Source organism: Ovis aries, chromosome 6 (assembly GCF_016772045.2).
Source record: "Ovis aries strain OAR_USU_Benz2616 breed Rambouillet chromosome 6, ARS-UI_Ramb_v3.0, whole genome shotgun sequence".
NCBI lineage: Eukaryota > Metazoa > Chordata > Mammalia > Artiodactyla > Bovidae > Ovis > Ovis aries.
The window spans coordinates 97324838-97342496 of record NC_056059.1 but is presented as its reverse complement, the minus strand read 5'-3'; the positions used below and the strand labels follow the sequence as shown (position 1 = coordinate 97342496).

General features: G+C 42.5%; 1 protein-coding gene across 1 annotated transcript in view; it reads left to right on the top strand.

The window, feature by feature from the left end:
* The window catches only part of RASGEF1B (RasGEF domain family member 1B), a 664872-nt gene that overhangs the window by 242918 nt on the left and 404295 nt on the right, over positions 1-17659 (top strand). The window contains exon 3 of the mRNA XM_042251549.2: positions 10518-10571. Coding sequence (XP_042107483.1) covers positions 10518-10571 — 54 coding nt within the window. The remainder of the gene's footprint in view (positions 1-10517; positions 10572-17659) is intronic.

The following is a 17659-nucleotide window of genomic DNA, read 5'->3' as shown; positions in this document are numbered from 1 at the left end:
TTTCAGACCTGGAAGGGATTCTGAAAGACAAATGTGTGCATCTAAGATTGAGTTGCCACCATCCGTTGACTTCCTAGAACATGCCTGCCCGACAGATGTGCCATTTTTAGCATTGGCATAGATCCTATGAATGCAGGACCTTAAAGCAACCCGTTGGTTACACAGAAACTTGTTGGGGATATGCTGGCAGTCTATAGCAGTGCTCTCTACTTAAGTGCCTTAATAACAGTCGAATGAGATGACTGGTAAACTCCTCTGTGAAATTCAGTATAGCTCCTGCTGAGCTTGGTTTGTATTCTGGCCACCCTTCAACATCAGGTGTCTTCCTCCCTCTAATAGTCTCTTGTCTTATTCAAAGGAACCACTACCTCTTGATGAGTTGGGGCCCCTATCTTGAAGTGCTCTGACAGGTCGTAGAAATAGCCAGTGGTGTCCCTCGTGGTCTAGTGGTTAAGAATCTGCCTGCCAGTGCAGGGGACATGGGTTTGATCCCTGGTCCAGGAAGATCCCACATGCCTCGGAGCAACTAAGCCCCGCTACCACAACTACTGAGCCCAAGTGCTGCAGCTGCTGAAGTCTGTGCTCCCTAGAGCCTGTGCTCTGAAAGAGGAGAAGTCCCCACAATGAGAAGCCCTCGCACCGCGATGAAGAGTGGCCCCCGCGCTCCACAACTAGAGAAAGCCCTGGTGCAGCAACAGAGACCCAGCACAGCCTAAATAAATAAATAAACTTTAAAAAAGTGAAATAGCCAGGTGCCCACTTTCCCATCATACCCCTGGATTGCAGCTATGCTGTGGCTGTCCTGACAGATAGATGGACGGTAGTTACCTTATACTGAAAACGGAACTCTAAAGGTAATTAAGACAGAAGAGAGAAAGTGGTGGGAAAAACCTTAGGGAAATCATGGTGCTGTCGGGTTGATCCATAAGGGCAGAGGTGCATGGTAGGTGTTCAATAATACTTATAGAATGAATGAATGAAGGCAGAACTTTGTGTTTGGGAAGTGATCCTGCCTACTTCACTTATGAGCATCCATCTTATTCCAAAGGAGCAGACATTATGCTTTGATTGAGTGAACTATTAGATATGTTTAGTTTTAAATGCAGACATAAATAGATTTGATCTTTCCGTGGTTCGACTTTCCTCCCATCAGCTTTCCCTTAATTATCCACAAGTGTTCCGAGCCTTCATTAGCTAAATAGGATGCAGATGATGGTCATTAGTCTGGGATATAAATCCTGCTGGCACATTCAATGGCTTTTCACTCAGTTAATTGAAATTTTCAGTATTCATGGACTACAAGAAAACACTAATTTTATCATTTATTTGGGGGTACAATTTTTTTTCCTTTTGCTGATTATGTTTCATAATTATGAAGTTAAAAATAAATATGAATGCCACACTTTGCCTGGAGAGGATGCCACTATTTTAAGTACACATGTGTCAATACTAGTCTGCTAAAGCATGGAGACCAAATGGAAAATCATACTTTGTCTAGAAATCTTAGAATTGGCCAACTAAATGTCTAAGAAAGCATCCAAGTAGCGTGCACTTTGGGAACCCATCGATTCAAGTGTAAGAGACTTCCAAATTGTTAGTAATATGAGCAGGTCTGGTCTTGACATCTGCCAATGAATAAGATATCATCCAGTTGTCTTTGGAGTGCAAATTGCAAGTATCAAATAGAGATGATTAATGCAAGCGTTATTCCTTTAAATGGTTCTTAGCTTTTGACTGCATTTGACCGTTTGTCAAAGCTAACTGGCCTCTGTTTAGTGATATTGAGAGTGAAACACACATACACAGACACATGCGTGCAACCGATACTTGAAATAAAATTTCATAACATTACCATCTATCTTAGAGATTCAGTTTCTGAATTCCTTAGTTTTTATAATCCAATACTTCAGCAATGATCTCTGCTTGCCCCCTACTTTGTTCCAATTTAATCGAGTAAGTGTCATCTGTGTGCTGTTTTAAAAATATAAATCTTGGTTATGGACGTTACACAGCAGAAGTTGGCTCAGTAGAGGCAGAGTATATCTATTTCTAAACCTAATTTAGTGGGAATAAAACAACAATGTAATAATTCTCAGAGGTAAACTCTCCCTTAAAAAGGAGACTAGAACATATGGAGTCTCTTTCCAGTACTCAATCACTTTGCAAAACACACCCACCAGTGAGAATGGGGTAGGCAGCTGCCCTTGCAGAAGTCTTTTGTAGGCTGGACTGGATGAACCCATCCATCACTGCTCCTCTGTCTAGGCTGTCTGACCAAAGCCTTATCAGCCTCAGTTGTTTGCTATTCTTCCTTCTGGGGTTGCTTTGACCTTTTGGCCCCTTGGAATGTTTCTGCGAATGATTCCTAATGATAATTTAAGGAAGACATGTTTAAGCACCTCAGTCTTCTAAATCAACCATTATATATATAGAAAAATATACATGGCTTAATATTGTTGTTTCAGTCACTAAGTCCTATCCGACTCTTTGCAACCCCATGGACTGCAGCATTTCAGGCTTCCCTGTCCTTCACTATCTCCTGGAGTCTACTCAAACTCGTGACCATTGAGTCAGTGATGCCATCCAACCATCTCATCCTCTGTCACCTCTTTCTCCTCCTGCCCTTAATCTTTCCCAGCATCAGGATCTTTTCCAATGAGTCAGCTCCTCACATCAGGTGGCCAAAGTATTAGAGCTTTAGCTTCAGTATCAGTCCTTCCAAATGAATATTCAGGGTTGATTTCCTTTAGAATTGACTGGTTTGATCTCCTTGAAGTCCAAGGAAATCTCAAGAATCTTCTCCAACACCGCAGTTCAAAAGCAGAAAATTTCTGGCACTCAACCTTCATTATGGTCAGTCTCTTACATCTGTACATGACTACTGTATAATATATAAATACATATATTTAATATGTATGTCAATATTTAATTTAAATCTGTCTCAAAGTCGAATATAGAGACATTTTTATCACTTATGCTTTTGAGAATTCCCTAAAAATTCTCCTTTCTGCCTCTGTAGTTAATCAAAAGATGAATGTATTATTCGGCCAGATGTCCTGCCTTCAGAGGATGTAGAAAAGAAGTAGTCAGTCTACTCACTGATTTCCAAAAATGTGCCTGATAAGATCCAGCTCTTTTTCTCCAAATTAACCAGGGTTCTCATGACCTAATGGGAAATGAACGGGGGTTTCCTCATTTCAAAATGAAGAATTCAAGACCTCTAGTCCAAAAATCTGTCTTAAGCTTACAAGGTAATGTTCGTCTCTTACTAAGAAGAGACAAGAATCAGATGCCTAGATTCCTGAGCAAGTGACCCATTTGTTTATTTCTCCAGCAACTCTGTTATAAAAGATCAGCAAGTATATAAATGCTAATGAAGGGTCACATGAGCTTCCCAGGTGGCGCTAGTGGTAAAACATCTGCCTGCTGATGCAGGAGACGTAAGAGGTGTGCGTTTGACCCCTGGGTTAGGGAGATCCTCTGGAGCAGGAAATGGCACCCCGCTCTGGTATTCTTGTCTGGAAAATTTCATGGGGAGAGGAGCCTAGTGGGCTGCAGTCCACACTACTGCAAAGAGTCAGACATGACTGAGCGACTGAACACAAGGGGTCACATTCAACTAGAGCACATCTGTCATAGCCAGTATCAGCCCTTGGCAAAACTGGGTCAAATTAAACTGTACTGTAGTGAGCAGAGCCAGGCTCCACACAGATCTCCATGCACACTGCCCTCAGCTCTCTGCCCTCTCAGGAAATTGCCCTTGGCTGAAAAGAGGCATCATCCCTAGGGTTTACCCCCTTCCCAGGGCAGCTCTTTCCCTTGCCCCAGCTTAGGACAAGTCTAGCCCAGTTTCAGAGCTCCGCATTTGGTTGGCTGAGACCTTGGTTGAGTTTGTACTCCAGCCCATCAACCCATTGCATCTCCCTCTGCTCAGTCCTACACCTTTGCCTTCCCTTCTCCAAGTGGAAATCCGAAGCTCTCCCTAACGAGCCTCCTGCAGGCTGGTCTCCACCTCATAGACTGCTTTTGAGGGAGCCTAACCTGCCACCTGCGTGATCTTTTCCATCAGCATTGAATATCAGAGATCTTCATGCTATAAGTCATCATTTCTCTCAAAATCTGCTTTGAAAATAATAAAAGACAAGAAGCATCTGCTTGTAGGAAAGAATAAATACATTCATCCTCTCCAAGATGTAAGAGGCCCAAGATTATAGGACTCAAAATTTCCAGTTTCCCCCTTTCTGGTGACTTTTACCCCCAGCGTCCCTTGAGGGTCTGTCTATTATGATTCAAAGCCTTCTGCTGAAACCAGAGCTCCTATAAATGAAATTTCAGATATCACTATGTAAATGAACAACAGTGGGACCTCACCTTTCTAGATTCATTTTAGGAAATTGTTGCAACTGTCCATGTATAATACTGTTCACCCCATGCTATTCATTCTGCCGACAGTCTTAGAAGTCAGTACTCTAAAAAGCCACGGTGTATATGTACCACAACTTCCTTATCCATTCATCTGCCAGTGGACATTTAGGTTGCTTCAATGTCCTAGCTATTGTAAATAGTGCTGCAGTGAACATATACCTAATGGAATATTACTCAGATATAAAAAGGAATGCATTTGAATCAGTTCTAATGAGGAGTATGAACCTAGAACCTATTATACAGAGTGAAGTAAGTCAGAAAGAGAAAGACAGATGGTGGCTCAGACGATAAAGTGCCCACCTGCAATGTGGGAGACCAGGGTTCGATCCCTGGGTTGGGAAGATCCCCTGGCGAAGGAAATGGAAACCCACTCCAGTATTCTTGCCTGGAGAATCCCATGGACAGAGGATCTTGATAGGCTAGTCTTGATAGGCTAGGCTTGATAGTCCATGGGGTTGCAAAGAGTCGGATACGACTGAGCGACTTCACTTCCACTTTCGCTTTCACTGTATATGGAATCTAGAAAGACAGCGCCAACGATCTTATGTGCAGGGCAGCAAAGGAAACACAGATGTAAAGAACAGACTTTCGGACACAGTGGAAGAAGGAAAGGGTGGGATGATTTGAGAGAACAGCATTGAAATACAGAATCTAGAATGATAGTGCCAATGATCTTATGTGCAGGGGAGCAAAGGAAACACCAAGGTAAAGAACAGACTTTTGGACACAGTAGGAGAAGGAAAGGGTGAGATGATTTGAGAGAATGGCATTGAAATACATACGTTGCCATATGTAAAAGAGATAGCCACTGCGAGTTTGATGTATGATGCAGGGAACCCAAAGCTGGTGCTCTGAGACAACATGGAGGGATGGGGTAGGGAGGGGAGTGGGGGGCGGGTTCAGGAGGGAGGGGACATATGTATGTCTGTGACTGATTCATGTTGATGTATGGCAGAGGCCATCACAGTACTGTAGAGTAATTATCCCCCAATGAAAATAAATAAATTTTTTAAAAAAAAGCCATTGTGCTTCCTTGCAACAAACGCAGCATCAGGCTAACTTTGATGGAGGGGACTCATTAGCAATTTCCTCTTTAGTAGAAAAATATTGATGCAGCAATCAAGAAGGTCACAGCATGGGTAAGTCACCATGTTTTGAGGCTTTCATTTTCAGTAATTAAGGTGAACATGTTATTGGAAGGTTTAGAAAGCCCACCCCAAGTCATTCACAATAGCTGCCATCAGGAAACTGGAATCCCAGCGAAAGTCTTTCAACAGAATGAAATGAGACTGACCAAGCGTATAAGCACAGTCTCCTTAAGAACGGCCAAATTAAGGATATGGACTCTGATTGACCCTTGCCATATCACTTCCACACTCATTCCATGTCCTGAGGTTTCACTGTATATTCATGCTTTGTTTCAAGTGGTTCTTTGCTACAAGTACAACATTTAGAGCTATATATATATATATATATTTTTTTTTTTCTTTTTAGCGAAGCCAATTTCACCCTTCTCTGACTCTCATTTCTCCTCCAAACATGTTTCTCAGGTTACCTGAGACTGTTTTTGAAAGTTGAATGATATTGTTTAATTTTGAAGATCATTTCCCCTGGGGGCAGAGCACTAATGTCTGCATTCTTAGACATGTCTCTTAATTTACTCTCTCCAATGGTATATGTTGCTGCTGCTGCTGCTGCTAAGTCGCTTCAGTCGTGTCTGACTCTGTGCGACCCCATAGACGGGAGCCCACCAGGCTCCCCCGTCCCTGGGATTCTCTAGGCAAGAACACTGGAGCCATTTCCTTCTCCAGTGCATGAAAGTGAAAAGTGAAAGTGAAGTCGCTCAGTCGTGTCCGACTCTTCACGACTCCACGGACTGCAGCCTACCAGGCTCCTCTGCCCATGGGATTTTCCAGGCAAGAGTACTGGAGTGGGGTGCCATTGCCTTCTCCGATGGTATATGTAAAGCTTAGTTAAAAATGCAATGAGTCGCTCAAGTTGCCCCCACTTGGCAACTGCACGGAGTCTTCTGTAGTTGGGATTTGTGCCTCCCTTAGATTTTTACTCCCATTTAGGACAGAAATTTGTTGTTTAGTCGCTCAGTCACATCCAGCTCTTTTGCAACCCCATGGACTGTAGCTCACCAGGCTCCTCTGTCCATGGGATTTTCCAGGCAAGAAATACTGGAGTGGCTTGCCATTTCCGTCTCCAGGGGATCTTTCCAATCCAGGGCTTAAACCCTTGTCTCCTGCATGGAAGGCAGATTCTTTACCACTGAGCCACCAGGGAAGCCCTAGGATAGGAAATGAGACTTGAAATCAGGAACAGGAAGAGAAATTCCCACGATTAGACTTTTCTATTTCCTGGAAAAAATTTAGTTGCACTCATCAAGGAATTATGATCATTTCTATAAACTAGTCAGTTAGAGTTTATACCTTTTGTTCTCAACTAGGGGTAATTTTGCCTGCCCCTTGGTGCTTGGCAATGCCTGGGCACGTTTTTGGTTGTTATGGCTGATCCAGGGAGGAGGCTGTGCTGCTGGCATCTGGTGGGTAGAGGCCAGGGATGCTGGCAGCCTTTCTTCAGTGCTCTGTGCAGCACATACATCCCATAATAATGGATTATCCAGTCCAAAATCTTCATAGGCCCAACACTGAAAAATTGACTTAACTAAACCATGTGGATGAGAAAGTGGATATATGCTAAACAGTGAGAAAAATGTTACTTGACTACAGTTCAGAGGCTTTTGTGTCTGTCCTTTGGCTTCACTTTGTAGCTCTATGTCACATGAGTTAATCTGCTTCCAAAATAATGTTTTGGGATAAGACTGCAGTCTTTTTTTTGGCATTTTTTCATCTGGTGCATATTTTGTGGATACCTTTTCTGTGCCAGGCACTGGGCTAGGTAATGGGGCTATAGCGATGACCAAGTCTTGTTGGGTCTTCGCTCCCTGAAGCAGAAATCTGAGCGTGAACATCAAGATCTCTCTCGTGGTATAGTGCTCAGTGTACAGGTGTGTAAAGATGAAGAAGGGTCATGAAGAAGGCATTTGATGGGAAGATTGAAGAGGGTGCTTCACTGTTACATGCGCCAGCTATTTGCTACTTTGGCTGTGCTTTCTCTCCTTACTGGTCCAATCTTGATTTTGGCTTTCTCTCTCTCTCTCTCTTTTTTTTTTTTTCTGCCACCAAAATCTTTCCTCTTTTCTGTTTTCCCTTTTCAGTTCAAACTTTCTGAATAACATGTATCCCTTCCTTCCCAAACAAAATTAAAACACACATAAAAACTACTGGCAATCCACATGTAAAGATCACGCCCGCCTAAACCTTGAACTTAATTTGTCTTCATTAAAGATCCTTCTTTGTATGTTTACCTATGTCTGTGTTTTCTGTCCTTTAATACTGTATATTATTTGGGGACAGAATACATGCTGTCTCAGAGTCTTAACTTTTTCTAGTTCTTGTCCCAAAACATATCAAAACCCTAGGTGAGTTGATAAATATTTTTATGTTATATGGAGAAAGAGTGAGAGAAAGTTTATACACATTAGATCTTTGAGCCATACCCAAGTCTTTGTATACATTTCTTTCAGGTTTTAGTTCTATTCAACCAAAATAAAACTATCAGTGTGCATATGTATACATATATATACCCACACACAAAATACACATACAAACATCTACGCACACATATACATAATGCATATGTATGCACGCATATGTATTCATAGTGTTGTTCACTCGCTAAGTCATGTCTAACTCTGCGACCCCATGGACTTCAGCACGCCAGGCTTCCCTGTCCTTCTCCATCTCCCGGAGTTTGCTCAAACTCATGTCTACTGAGTCCTGATGTCACCCAACCATCTTATACTCTGTTGTCCCCTACTCTTCCTGCCCTCAATTTTTCCCAGCATCAGGGTCTTTTCCAATGATTTGGCTCTTTGCATCAAATGGCCAAAGTATTGGAGCTTCAACTTCAGCATCAGTCCTTCCAGTGAGTATTCAGGGTTGATTTCTTTTAGGATTGACTGGTTTAATCTCCTTACAGTCCAAGGGTCTCTGGAGAGTCTTTCAGCACCACAGTTTGAAAGCATCAATTCTTTGGTGTTCAGCATTCTTCATGGTCCAACTCTCACATCTCTACATGACTACTGGAAAAATCATAGCTTGACTATTTGGATCTTTGTCAGCAGAGTGCTATCTCTGCTGTTTAATACACTGTCTAGGTTTGTCATAGCTTTTCTTCCAAGGAGCAAGCATCTTTTAATTTCATGGCTGCAGTCACTGTATGCAGTGATTTTGGAGCCTAAGAAAATAAAATCTGCCACTATTTCCACTTTTTCCCCATCTATTAGTCAAGAAGTGATGGACCTGATGCCATGATCTTCAGGTTTTGAATGTTGAATTTTAAGCCAGCCTACATATTTATGCATATATATACACAAGAATATTTATTGCAAAGCAACAACAAAAGAATAAAGTCCTGCTGCTGCTGCTAAGTCACTTCAGTTGTGTCAGACTCTGTGCGACCCCATAGACGGCAGCCCACCAGGCTCCCCATCCCTGGGATTCTCCAGGCAAGAACACTGGAGGGGGTTACCATTTCCTTCTCCAGTGCGTGAAAGTGAAGTCACTCAGTCGTATAAAGAGTATGATTTCTTTTATATGCAGGAATAATGTTATTTTTTTAATAACGAGAGTCCTGGAAACCATCAAATCTCTGTCAGTAAAGGAAAGCATGCACAAAGTATGGTAAATCCATGTTATGCGTGTTGTGCAGCCATTAAGAGGAGCGAGTGACTCTACATGAACTGACTGGAAAGATGTTGATAATGTAGTCCTAGTAGGATGGTATGATCTCAAGAAAGAAAGAAACTTCTCTGTGTGCATGTGTGATAGAATGTGTATAATTAATATGTATACCTTGGTGTTGATATCCTTGGTTACCTCCGAAGGATAGGTTAGAAAGGGGATTGATTCATTAAGGATGTATAGTACTGTGCTGTACTCAGTTGCGTTAGGCTCTTTTGTGACCCTGTGGACTGTAGCCTGCCAGACTCCTCTGACCATGGGATTTTCCAGGCAAGAATACTGGAGTGGGTTGCCATTTCCTACTCCAGGGGATCTTCCCCACCGAGGGATGGAACATCTTCCCCACTAAGGGATGGAACCCGCATCTCTTGTATCTTCTATATTGCACATGGATTTACCTGCTGAGCCATTTTAGTTTTGTAATTAATTAAAAAGTGGAAAATTTTACTGAAAAAATTATTGCCATTAGGTCCATTAAACTCTTCATAGGATAGTCCAGAAGGAACAAACTTGCATGTAAATCCCAACTGGCCTTGAATACCAAAGTGCCTTTTTAGTGGCTCACGAGGCCAAGAACATATCCACACAACTAAATAAAAAGCCAATCATGCGAAGAACAAGTGGGCTAAAGAGAGGGGATGAGATGGCAAATCCGATACTACTGTTCAGGCTCATACTGCTTGTGGATGGAGAGAAGCTCCACTCCATCACTCAGGTTCTTCAAGGTGTCATTTGAAAGATATTGGCATTTGACAATTTGTATGTCTCTTCAAAAGAGACAGAATCCCGTGCGTGGTTGAGAAGGTGGGTACTAGAGTCAGACTGATAGGCTTTCATTCCTGATCTATTTCTAAGGCATGACAATTAATCTAATGGTGCTGTAGTGAAATGAAGTAAATAAGAGTCTTTATCCTTACTAGCTCATTGTTGGCCCACAGTGAATGTTCTGACTTGGAGGGGGTAGAAAGTGGGACTGGTGAAAGACAGGCACTTTTTATAATTCAGAGAAATCAGGAACTTCCCTGGTGGTCCAGTGGCTAAGACTCCGAGCTCCCAATGCAGGGGGCCCAGGTTCGATTCCTGGTCAGGGAACTAGATCCTGCATGCTGCAACTAAGACATGGGGCAGTCAAAATAAATAAATAGATATTTTTTAAAAAGTCCAGAGACATCAGTGGGGTCATGGGAGATGGTCCCCACCTTGCATGGGAGATGCACGGGCCAGGGCAACGTCATTACCCTTTGCCAGTTCTAATGGGTCTCCCACCTTCTTATTTTGCAGACCACCATCTTCAGCACATTGGCCAATGAGAAGTCCTTATCTGACTGCAAAAAGGTAAGTCAGCCTGCAGGAATTCCAGCCTGCAGTCAGAGTAATAAGCGACTTTAGAATTGATGACATTCAGTTGAAAAGCTATGGGATCAATGAAAATGCTCTGCTGCCATTGTGTAGTCCTCTTTCCTCAGAGATGGAAATTTGAATGGTTGTCTTTAAGGATGTGGAGGACGCTGTTATCATTTGACAGTGGTTTCTTATACAGAAGCTCTGGTTCCATCTATTTCTCTCTCGCTATTATCTGATATTTTATTCTGTAAGATGAGCGTCAAGGGAGTTCAGGGCAAGCCTCATGGCAGGCATCTTTATCTTTGTTTGCAAATTTAAATGTAATAAACCTAAACCCAATACAAAATAAAAATGATTTTGTATTTGGAAAGCTGAACTTATAGCATAAAAATCTGGTTTGGATTCACCACAGTCGAGTTTGAGAAGCTGTCAGGCTTTGCAAAAGGATTATCCTCGCTGGCATCTGATGGAAGCCGTCCTGTAATGGATCATGTCTGAGGACTGCCTGCTGGAGTAGCAGCGTGTCTAATTCCTGGCCTCTGCAGTGCAGGGGGCACTTTTATCCGCCTCTTTAATCTCAGGTTTAACTAGATCTTGTCCTTCTTGACGGGAAAGAAGTGATTTCACAGTCTGAAAACTCAAATGAATTCTTTGACACTATCTGTTGATATGACCCACCAGGTGCATAGAGAGGTGACCTGTGCCTTGCATATTAGTTATTTGGCATTTCTGGGGATTTGATACCATGACATTGTTTGCTGGGTTGTTTCCCTTCCTGAATTTGCTTGATATGGAAATAGGTAGCAGGGGTCCTCACCTTTAAAGGTGGCATGGGGGCCCACCGTTCTGAGTGCTATCCATTTTATTACCTTGATCATTTTTTTTTTTATTGTGTGTGAAGTCATCATCTTAATTGGGTTCTGCAGTGTTTGTCTGGTTTTGGGCTCCCTGAAAGTGAGGTCCATATGGAATTCTTAAAATTATAGAGCTTAGAGAACAAAACAAGAGGAAAGAGAACAGGGGTACAACCTTTAAAAGAATGACGTAGCCCAAGGACTTGACCTAAGTTGATTAGAACCGACTAGGTCCAAGATGGCAGATGAGCCGACTTGCACTAGAAATCCCCACCCCTTCCCCAAAATAGCTGGAATATTCCGCCCCCCCCCGCTCTTTAGCCTCTGAAATTACCCACCCCTGTAAAAACTTGACAACCTCATACTCCCAGACCTCTCACCTTCAAGAGATGGCTCAAACTCTGTCTGTGGAGTGTGTTTCTCTCTAAGTAAATCCACTTCTTACATTTATCACTTTGTCTGTCACTGAATTCTTTCTGTGGCGAGACATCAAGAACCTGAGCTTCGTTAAATCCGGAGAGCACGTGTCAGTTCAGTTCAGTTCAGTCGCTCAGTCGTGTCCAACTCTTTGCGGCCCCATGAATCGCAGCACGCCAGGCCTCCCTGTCCATCACCAACTCCCGGAGTTCACTCAGACTCACATCCATCGAGTCAGTGATGCCATCCAGCCATCTCATCCTCGGTCGTCCCCTTCTCCTCCTGCCCCCAATCCCTCCCAGCATCAGAGTCTTTTCCAATGAGTCAGCTCTTCGCATGAGGTGGCCAAAGTACTGGAGCTTCAGCTTCAGCATCAGCAGCTGTGATCTCACTTAAAAGACTGTGGGTTCAAATCCTAACTGGGTTTAGGCTGGATTCGAGTCCCAGTATGTGAATTCGAGTCCCAATCTGCATTACATGGTTTCAAAAGGACTTCAGGGGTTCTCTAGTGGCCTGCTTTTTCCAGATTGGACTGCCATCAATATCATGTATAGATAATGATAACGGGGCTGGTGGGCCTCCAGCCTCCACTTGAATGTTCTACTGACAGTGTACTTAATGACTCTACCTGTCACTAGAGACAAAGTATTAGAGAGGTAGTTCTTCATTTTACTGAGCCAGTATCTGCCTCCCTTTGACTTTTGTCTAGTGATTAAGTATGAAGCCAGCTAATATGCTATTTTCTGAATCTTCTCCCCATCCCATTGCAAGGCTATTTATCTTCCTTATTTATTTCTAATAGGATGTTGATAATGATTGATTTCCAAAAGCTTGGCTGCTGGGAGCTCACTGTCTGGTTTAAAAACGTGGCTCTGCTACTTGTTACTTATGTGACTTTGGGTTGGTGACATAACCTGTTTGTGCCTCATGTTTACCATCTGTAGAATGGGCATAATAGTTGCACACTTCATATGGTGGATGAATTAGCATACACAGAGTGTTCTGAACAGTGCTCAACACATAGAAGCATTGTATTAGTTATTATTATTATGGCTTTTGGACCAGGTTAGCCTTTTCTTTGGGGGGAGGGAAGCTAGTTTTTATAACCAGTGTCAAGGATTCTGCTTTTCACTCTTCATTCAACAAGCTCTGTTTACAAACTTAGTGTGTAGCAAGCACAATAGAAGATGTGATCTGTGATGAAATGATAAGCTGTAGGCATTCTTGAGTGCAGCACTAACATTCTACTAACAGTCTAAGATGGCACAAGTTTTATTTATAAGCCATATCCTTCTGTTGATTGCATGATGCTTAATGTACTTGCATGAGCCCTTAAAACATTCTTACATGAACTGGCATTAAAACACAAATCTGTTTTATATTTATGTAAGTGATTCTTTTAGTACAGATGCAGGCTATTATGTTTATTTTCTTGACTTTAAAAAATTTGATCAATCAAGATAATTTAAAAACCCAGTCCTGTTATCCAACTTATCACTCCCTCTCCCAGTTCTATATCATACACAAATTAGAGTAGTATAGTTGGTCTCTGTGACTTCACTTTCCTTCATCCATTTATATGCATTTACAAGTGTTCACTGAGCATCTACTATGGGATGTGAACTGGAATATCCTGTGAACAAGTCACATCTGGTCTTCACCCTCATAGAACTAGTAGGCAGTCATTGAAAGTGAAGTCGCTCAGTCGTGTCCAACTGTTTGTGACCCTATGGACTGTAGCCTACCAGGCTCCTCCTTCCATGGGATTTTCCAGGCAAGAGTCCTGGAGGGGGTTGCCATTTCCTTCTCCAGGAGATCTTCCTGACCCAGGGATCGAACCTGAGTCTCCTGCATTATAGGCAGATGCTTTACCGTCTGAGCCACTAGGGTGATAGTAGGTAGTCATTAAACAAGTAACATTGTCATAAGATGATGTGTTGTGTTGGCCAAATTGTGATAGATGATATGATTGTTTTTTAAGTTGGGAGGTTCTAAGATCATATACCATGAGAACCTAAGCTAATCTCGGGGCCAGGGGAAACTGTCCTGAAGAAGGGACTTTCACACACAGTAAATGAATGGGATTTGGCTGTGTGAAGACAAGGTGGAGACAGAAAAAGAGCAAGTGTGAAGTCTGGAAGTGAGAGGTAGAGAACTGTAAAATGTTCAGAATATCTAGAAATTATAACTTGCACTAGAAGATGGGAAACAGTGAAATAAAAGGCAGCCTGATCATGAATGGCCTTGTAAAACTATAGTAAGTGTTCAGATATATTGTAAGGGTAACAAGCAATTTTTAAAGGACTTTGAGCTAGGGAGGGTACGTATGTATGACATGATATGATTTTTATTTTAAAATCTCTTGGCTACTAAATAACAGAAGCAGCTAGAGTTTAGATATGAAGTCTAAGAGGGAGGCTATAATTTAGGCAACAGATGGTCATAGCCAGAATTAGAACAATGGCAGTGGGAACCAAGAGGTTTATAAAGTCAACAGCATATAATAATAGCTTGGATACATGGGAGAGGAAGTTGCTAAGGATGATTCCCTGATTCCAGGCAAGAGCAATGGGCAGATTTGCAGTGCTGTTTTCTGAGACAGAGACAGGGATAGGGAGGAAGTTGGTGGAGCTGAGATGAGTTCAGATGAGTATTGCTTGGTCTGTGTTAAAGTGAAAGTGAAGTCGCTCAGTTGTGTCTGACTCTTTGCGACCCCATGGACTGTAGCCTATCAGGCTCCTCCATCCATGGGATTTTCCAGGCAAGAGTGCTGGAGTGGATTGCCTGAATTCAAATTGATATGTGTTAGATTTTTGAGATCTCCTGGAAAGGAAGACCAGCAGGCATCTGGCCATGTAGCGTTACAACTCCAGAAAGCTCTCTGGGCTAGAGAGATGAATATGGGAGTAATATGTATGTAGAGAGTGATTGAGAGAGTGGGAGTGGGTGAGATCACCCGGGGAAGGTGTGGAGAGTGAAAGGAGGTTTACAAAACTCTTGAGGGGTGTTAATATATAAAGTCCGGGAGAAGACTGTGTCCTCTGCAAGACACCAGCTGACACTGTGCACAGCACTGGGGCAGGGAAGGGGGATTGCAAGGCGGTCTTCACTCTGCCCCCCAGTTCTGCGGCCAGTTGGTTTTCGACAAGGGTACCAGGGTCCATCAGTGGCGAAGAAAATCATCTTCAGCAAATGGTGCTGAGACAGCTGATGTGCACATGCGGAAGAATGAAGTTGGACCCCGCTCACACCACAGAGCAAAATGAACTCCAAAGGGAGCAGTGACCTAAGTATAAAAACTTGGAGGAGAGGACGGCGGAGGAGAACCTGTTTAATGAGTAAGAAGTTTTGCTCTGCAGTGATGGAGGTGTTCAGGTACCAGGTAGAGGTAATGGTTGCACAACGTCGTGAATGTTCTAAACGCCACTGAACTGTCCAGTGTACAATGGCTATGTGATGTGAATTTTACCTCAATAAATTATTTTTAAAAATCTAAGGGATCTCAGTTTTTATCCCAAAGAGCCCCCAAACTCTGCATCACTTGAGCAGTCTGGAGACCTGGAACAGACTGCTAGAATACCCGCTGCCTTCTCATCAGCTTGGAAAACTCACTCTTCCATGGAGAGATCTCTTTCTTTGTCCCTTTCCTTTCCAAGATTTTTGAAAGACTTTTCTTGATTTCTCCAAGAAAGATGAGTGGTTTTATCTGCTGAGCTCATAACATTTGGTACTGACTACACTTGTCAAATGTTGACCATGTTCACAGCCCTGTGCAAAGTACTTTACATGGATTTTCTCATTCAATTTTTATAACAGCCCTCACAGGTAGGTAATAAAACCATCAACTGGTAAAGAAGCTGCTGGAGGACACTCCAGTAGTAGATGTTGTAATGAGGATGTGAGTTCAGCTATCTGACCCTAGAGTCATCGCTTTCAGTGCTTGTTACCTTCTCTGCCGCTGGATTCTAAATACTTATTTATATTAGGTCCAGCTTCCCCCTAAACTATCAGTTCTTGGAAGGGAGGAACCATGACTGATTCTGTTAGCAGTAGTAAAAATAAATACCCCACAGGTAGTAAGAACTCAATCAATGAATTATTGAATGAGTTTGGATGAGATCCATGAGATCCAAATGAATTTGCTGCATGCATGGTAGTGAAGGACAGCAAAACCTGAGGTGCTGCATGCAGTCCACAGGGTCACAAAGAGCTGGACACGACTTAGCCACTGAATGCTAAATGGTTGTCTGTTAGCATAATATTATTATGGGACCATTTTGTTCTAAAAAGTATTTTTTTCCTTTTCACAGGAGTTGAGAAAAGAATATTTTATATTCACTGTAAAGGTAATTTCTGCATTAAAATAAGGTGTTAATGGATGGCTAGTGGTGATTGACATGTTAAGGGTGGGCAAAGACAGCAACTATTCTAAAGCTTACTTCCTAAACACCATCTGATAGAGTTGTAAGAACCCTCTTCTTATTTTCAGCCAAAGACCAGTTTATGCTGTAATTTGGAAAACTTAAACACCTCTAGGTAATATGCATAAATTCATTCATTATTCATGAATATTTATTGAGTATCTCCTATTGCAAAGCAGTTGTTATTCCTAACATGTTATAGGAGAAAAACAAATATGCCGAGACATGAGATGACTTGCTCTAGGGCACATATTAAACTCAAGATAAACTCTTAGAGGGTAGGCCTGATTCAGATCTTCGGATTTTCTCTCTCTAAAGCCTCTCAAATGAAACTACCATATGACACAGCCGTCCCGCTGCTGGGTATGTACCCTCCACACGTGCATGTGTGTGTTTGTGTGTGCTCAATCACTCAATCATATCTGTCTCTTTGCAACCCATGGCCAGGCTCCTCTGTCCATGGAATTTTCCAGGCCAGCATACTGAAGGAGATTACCATTTCCTGCTGCAGGGGATCTTCCTGACCTAGGGATCGAACCTCTGTCTCCTGCATCTTCTGCACTGACAGGCAGATTCTTTATCACTGCACCACCTGGGAAGCCCTGAGAAAACCATAATTCCAAATGACACAGGCACTCCAGTATTCACTGCAGCCCTATTCATAGTCCCCAGGACAGGGAAGCAACCTAGATGTCCATCAACAGATGAATGGATAAAGAAGTTGTGGCAATACATACAATGGAATATTACCCAGCTATGAAAAGGAACACATTTGAGTCAGTTGAAATGAGCTGGATGAACCTATTATGCAGAGTGAAGTAAGTCAGAAAGAGAAAAACAAATATCATTAACGCATGTACATGGAATCTAGAAAAATGGTACGGATGAATGTATTCCCATTCATTTGTATTCATTGCAAGAATACACAGATGTAGAGGATGCTCTTGTGGACACAGCAGAGGAAGGAGAGGGTGGGGCAAACCAAGAGAGGAGCATTGATGCATGTACAGTACCAAATGGAAAGTAGATCGCCAAGGGGAAGTTGCTCTATAACACAGGGAACTCAGCCCAGCCCTCTTTGAGGACCTAGAGGGGTGGGGGGTGGGAAGGAGACTCAAGAGGAAGGAGCTATATACTTACGGCTGATGCCCACTGTTGTACAGCAGAAACCAACACAACATTGTAAAGCAGTTATTCTCCAATTAAAATTTTTACAAATTGTAAAAATATAAAACCTCTCCACGCCACACTATTTATCTAGTGTTGACGCATGAAGGGTGTGTATTCGGTGGACCAGCAGCACAGAGCGATCCTCAAATGTGCTTCCTAATGTCTCCGGCCACCTGTTTTATATTCAGTGGTATTTATAATTTTGTGTCTTGATGCT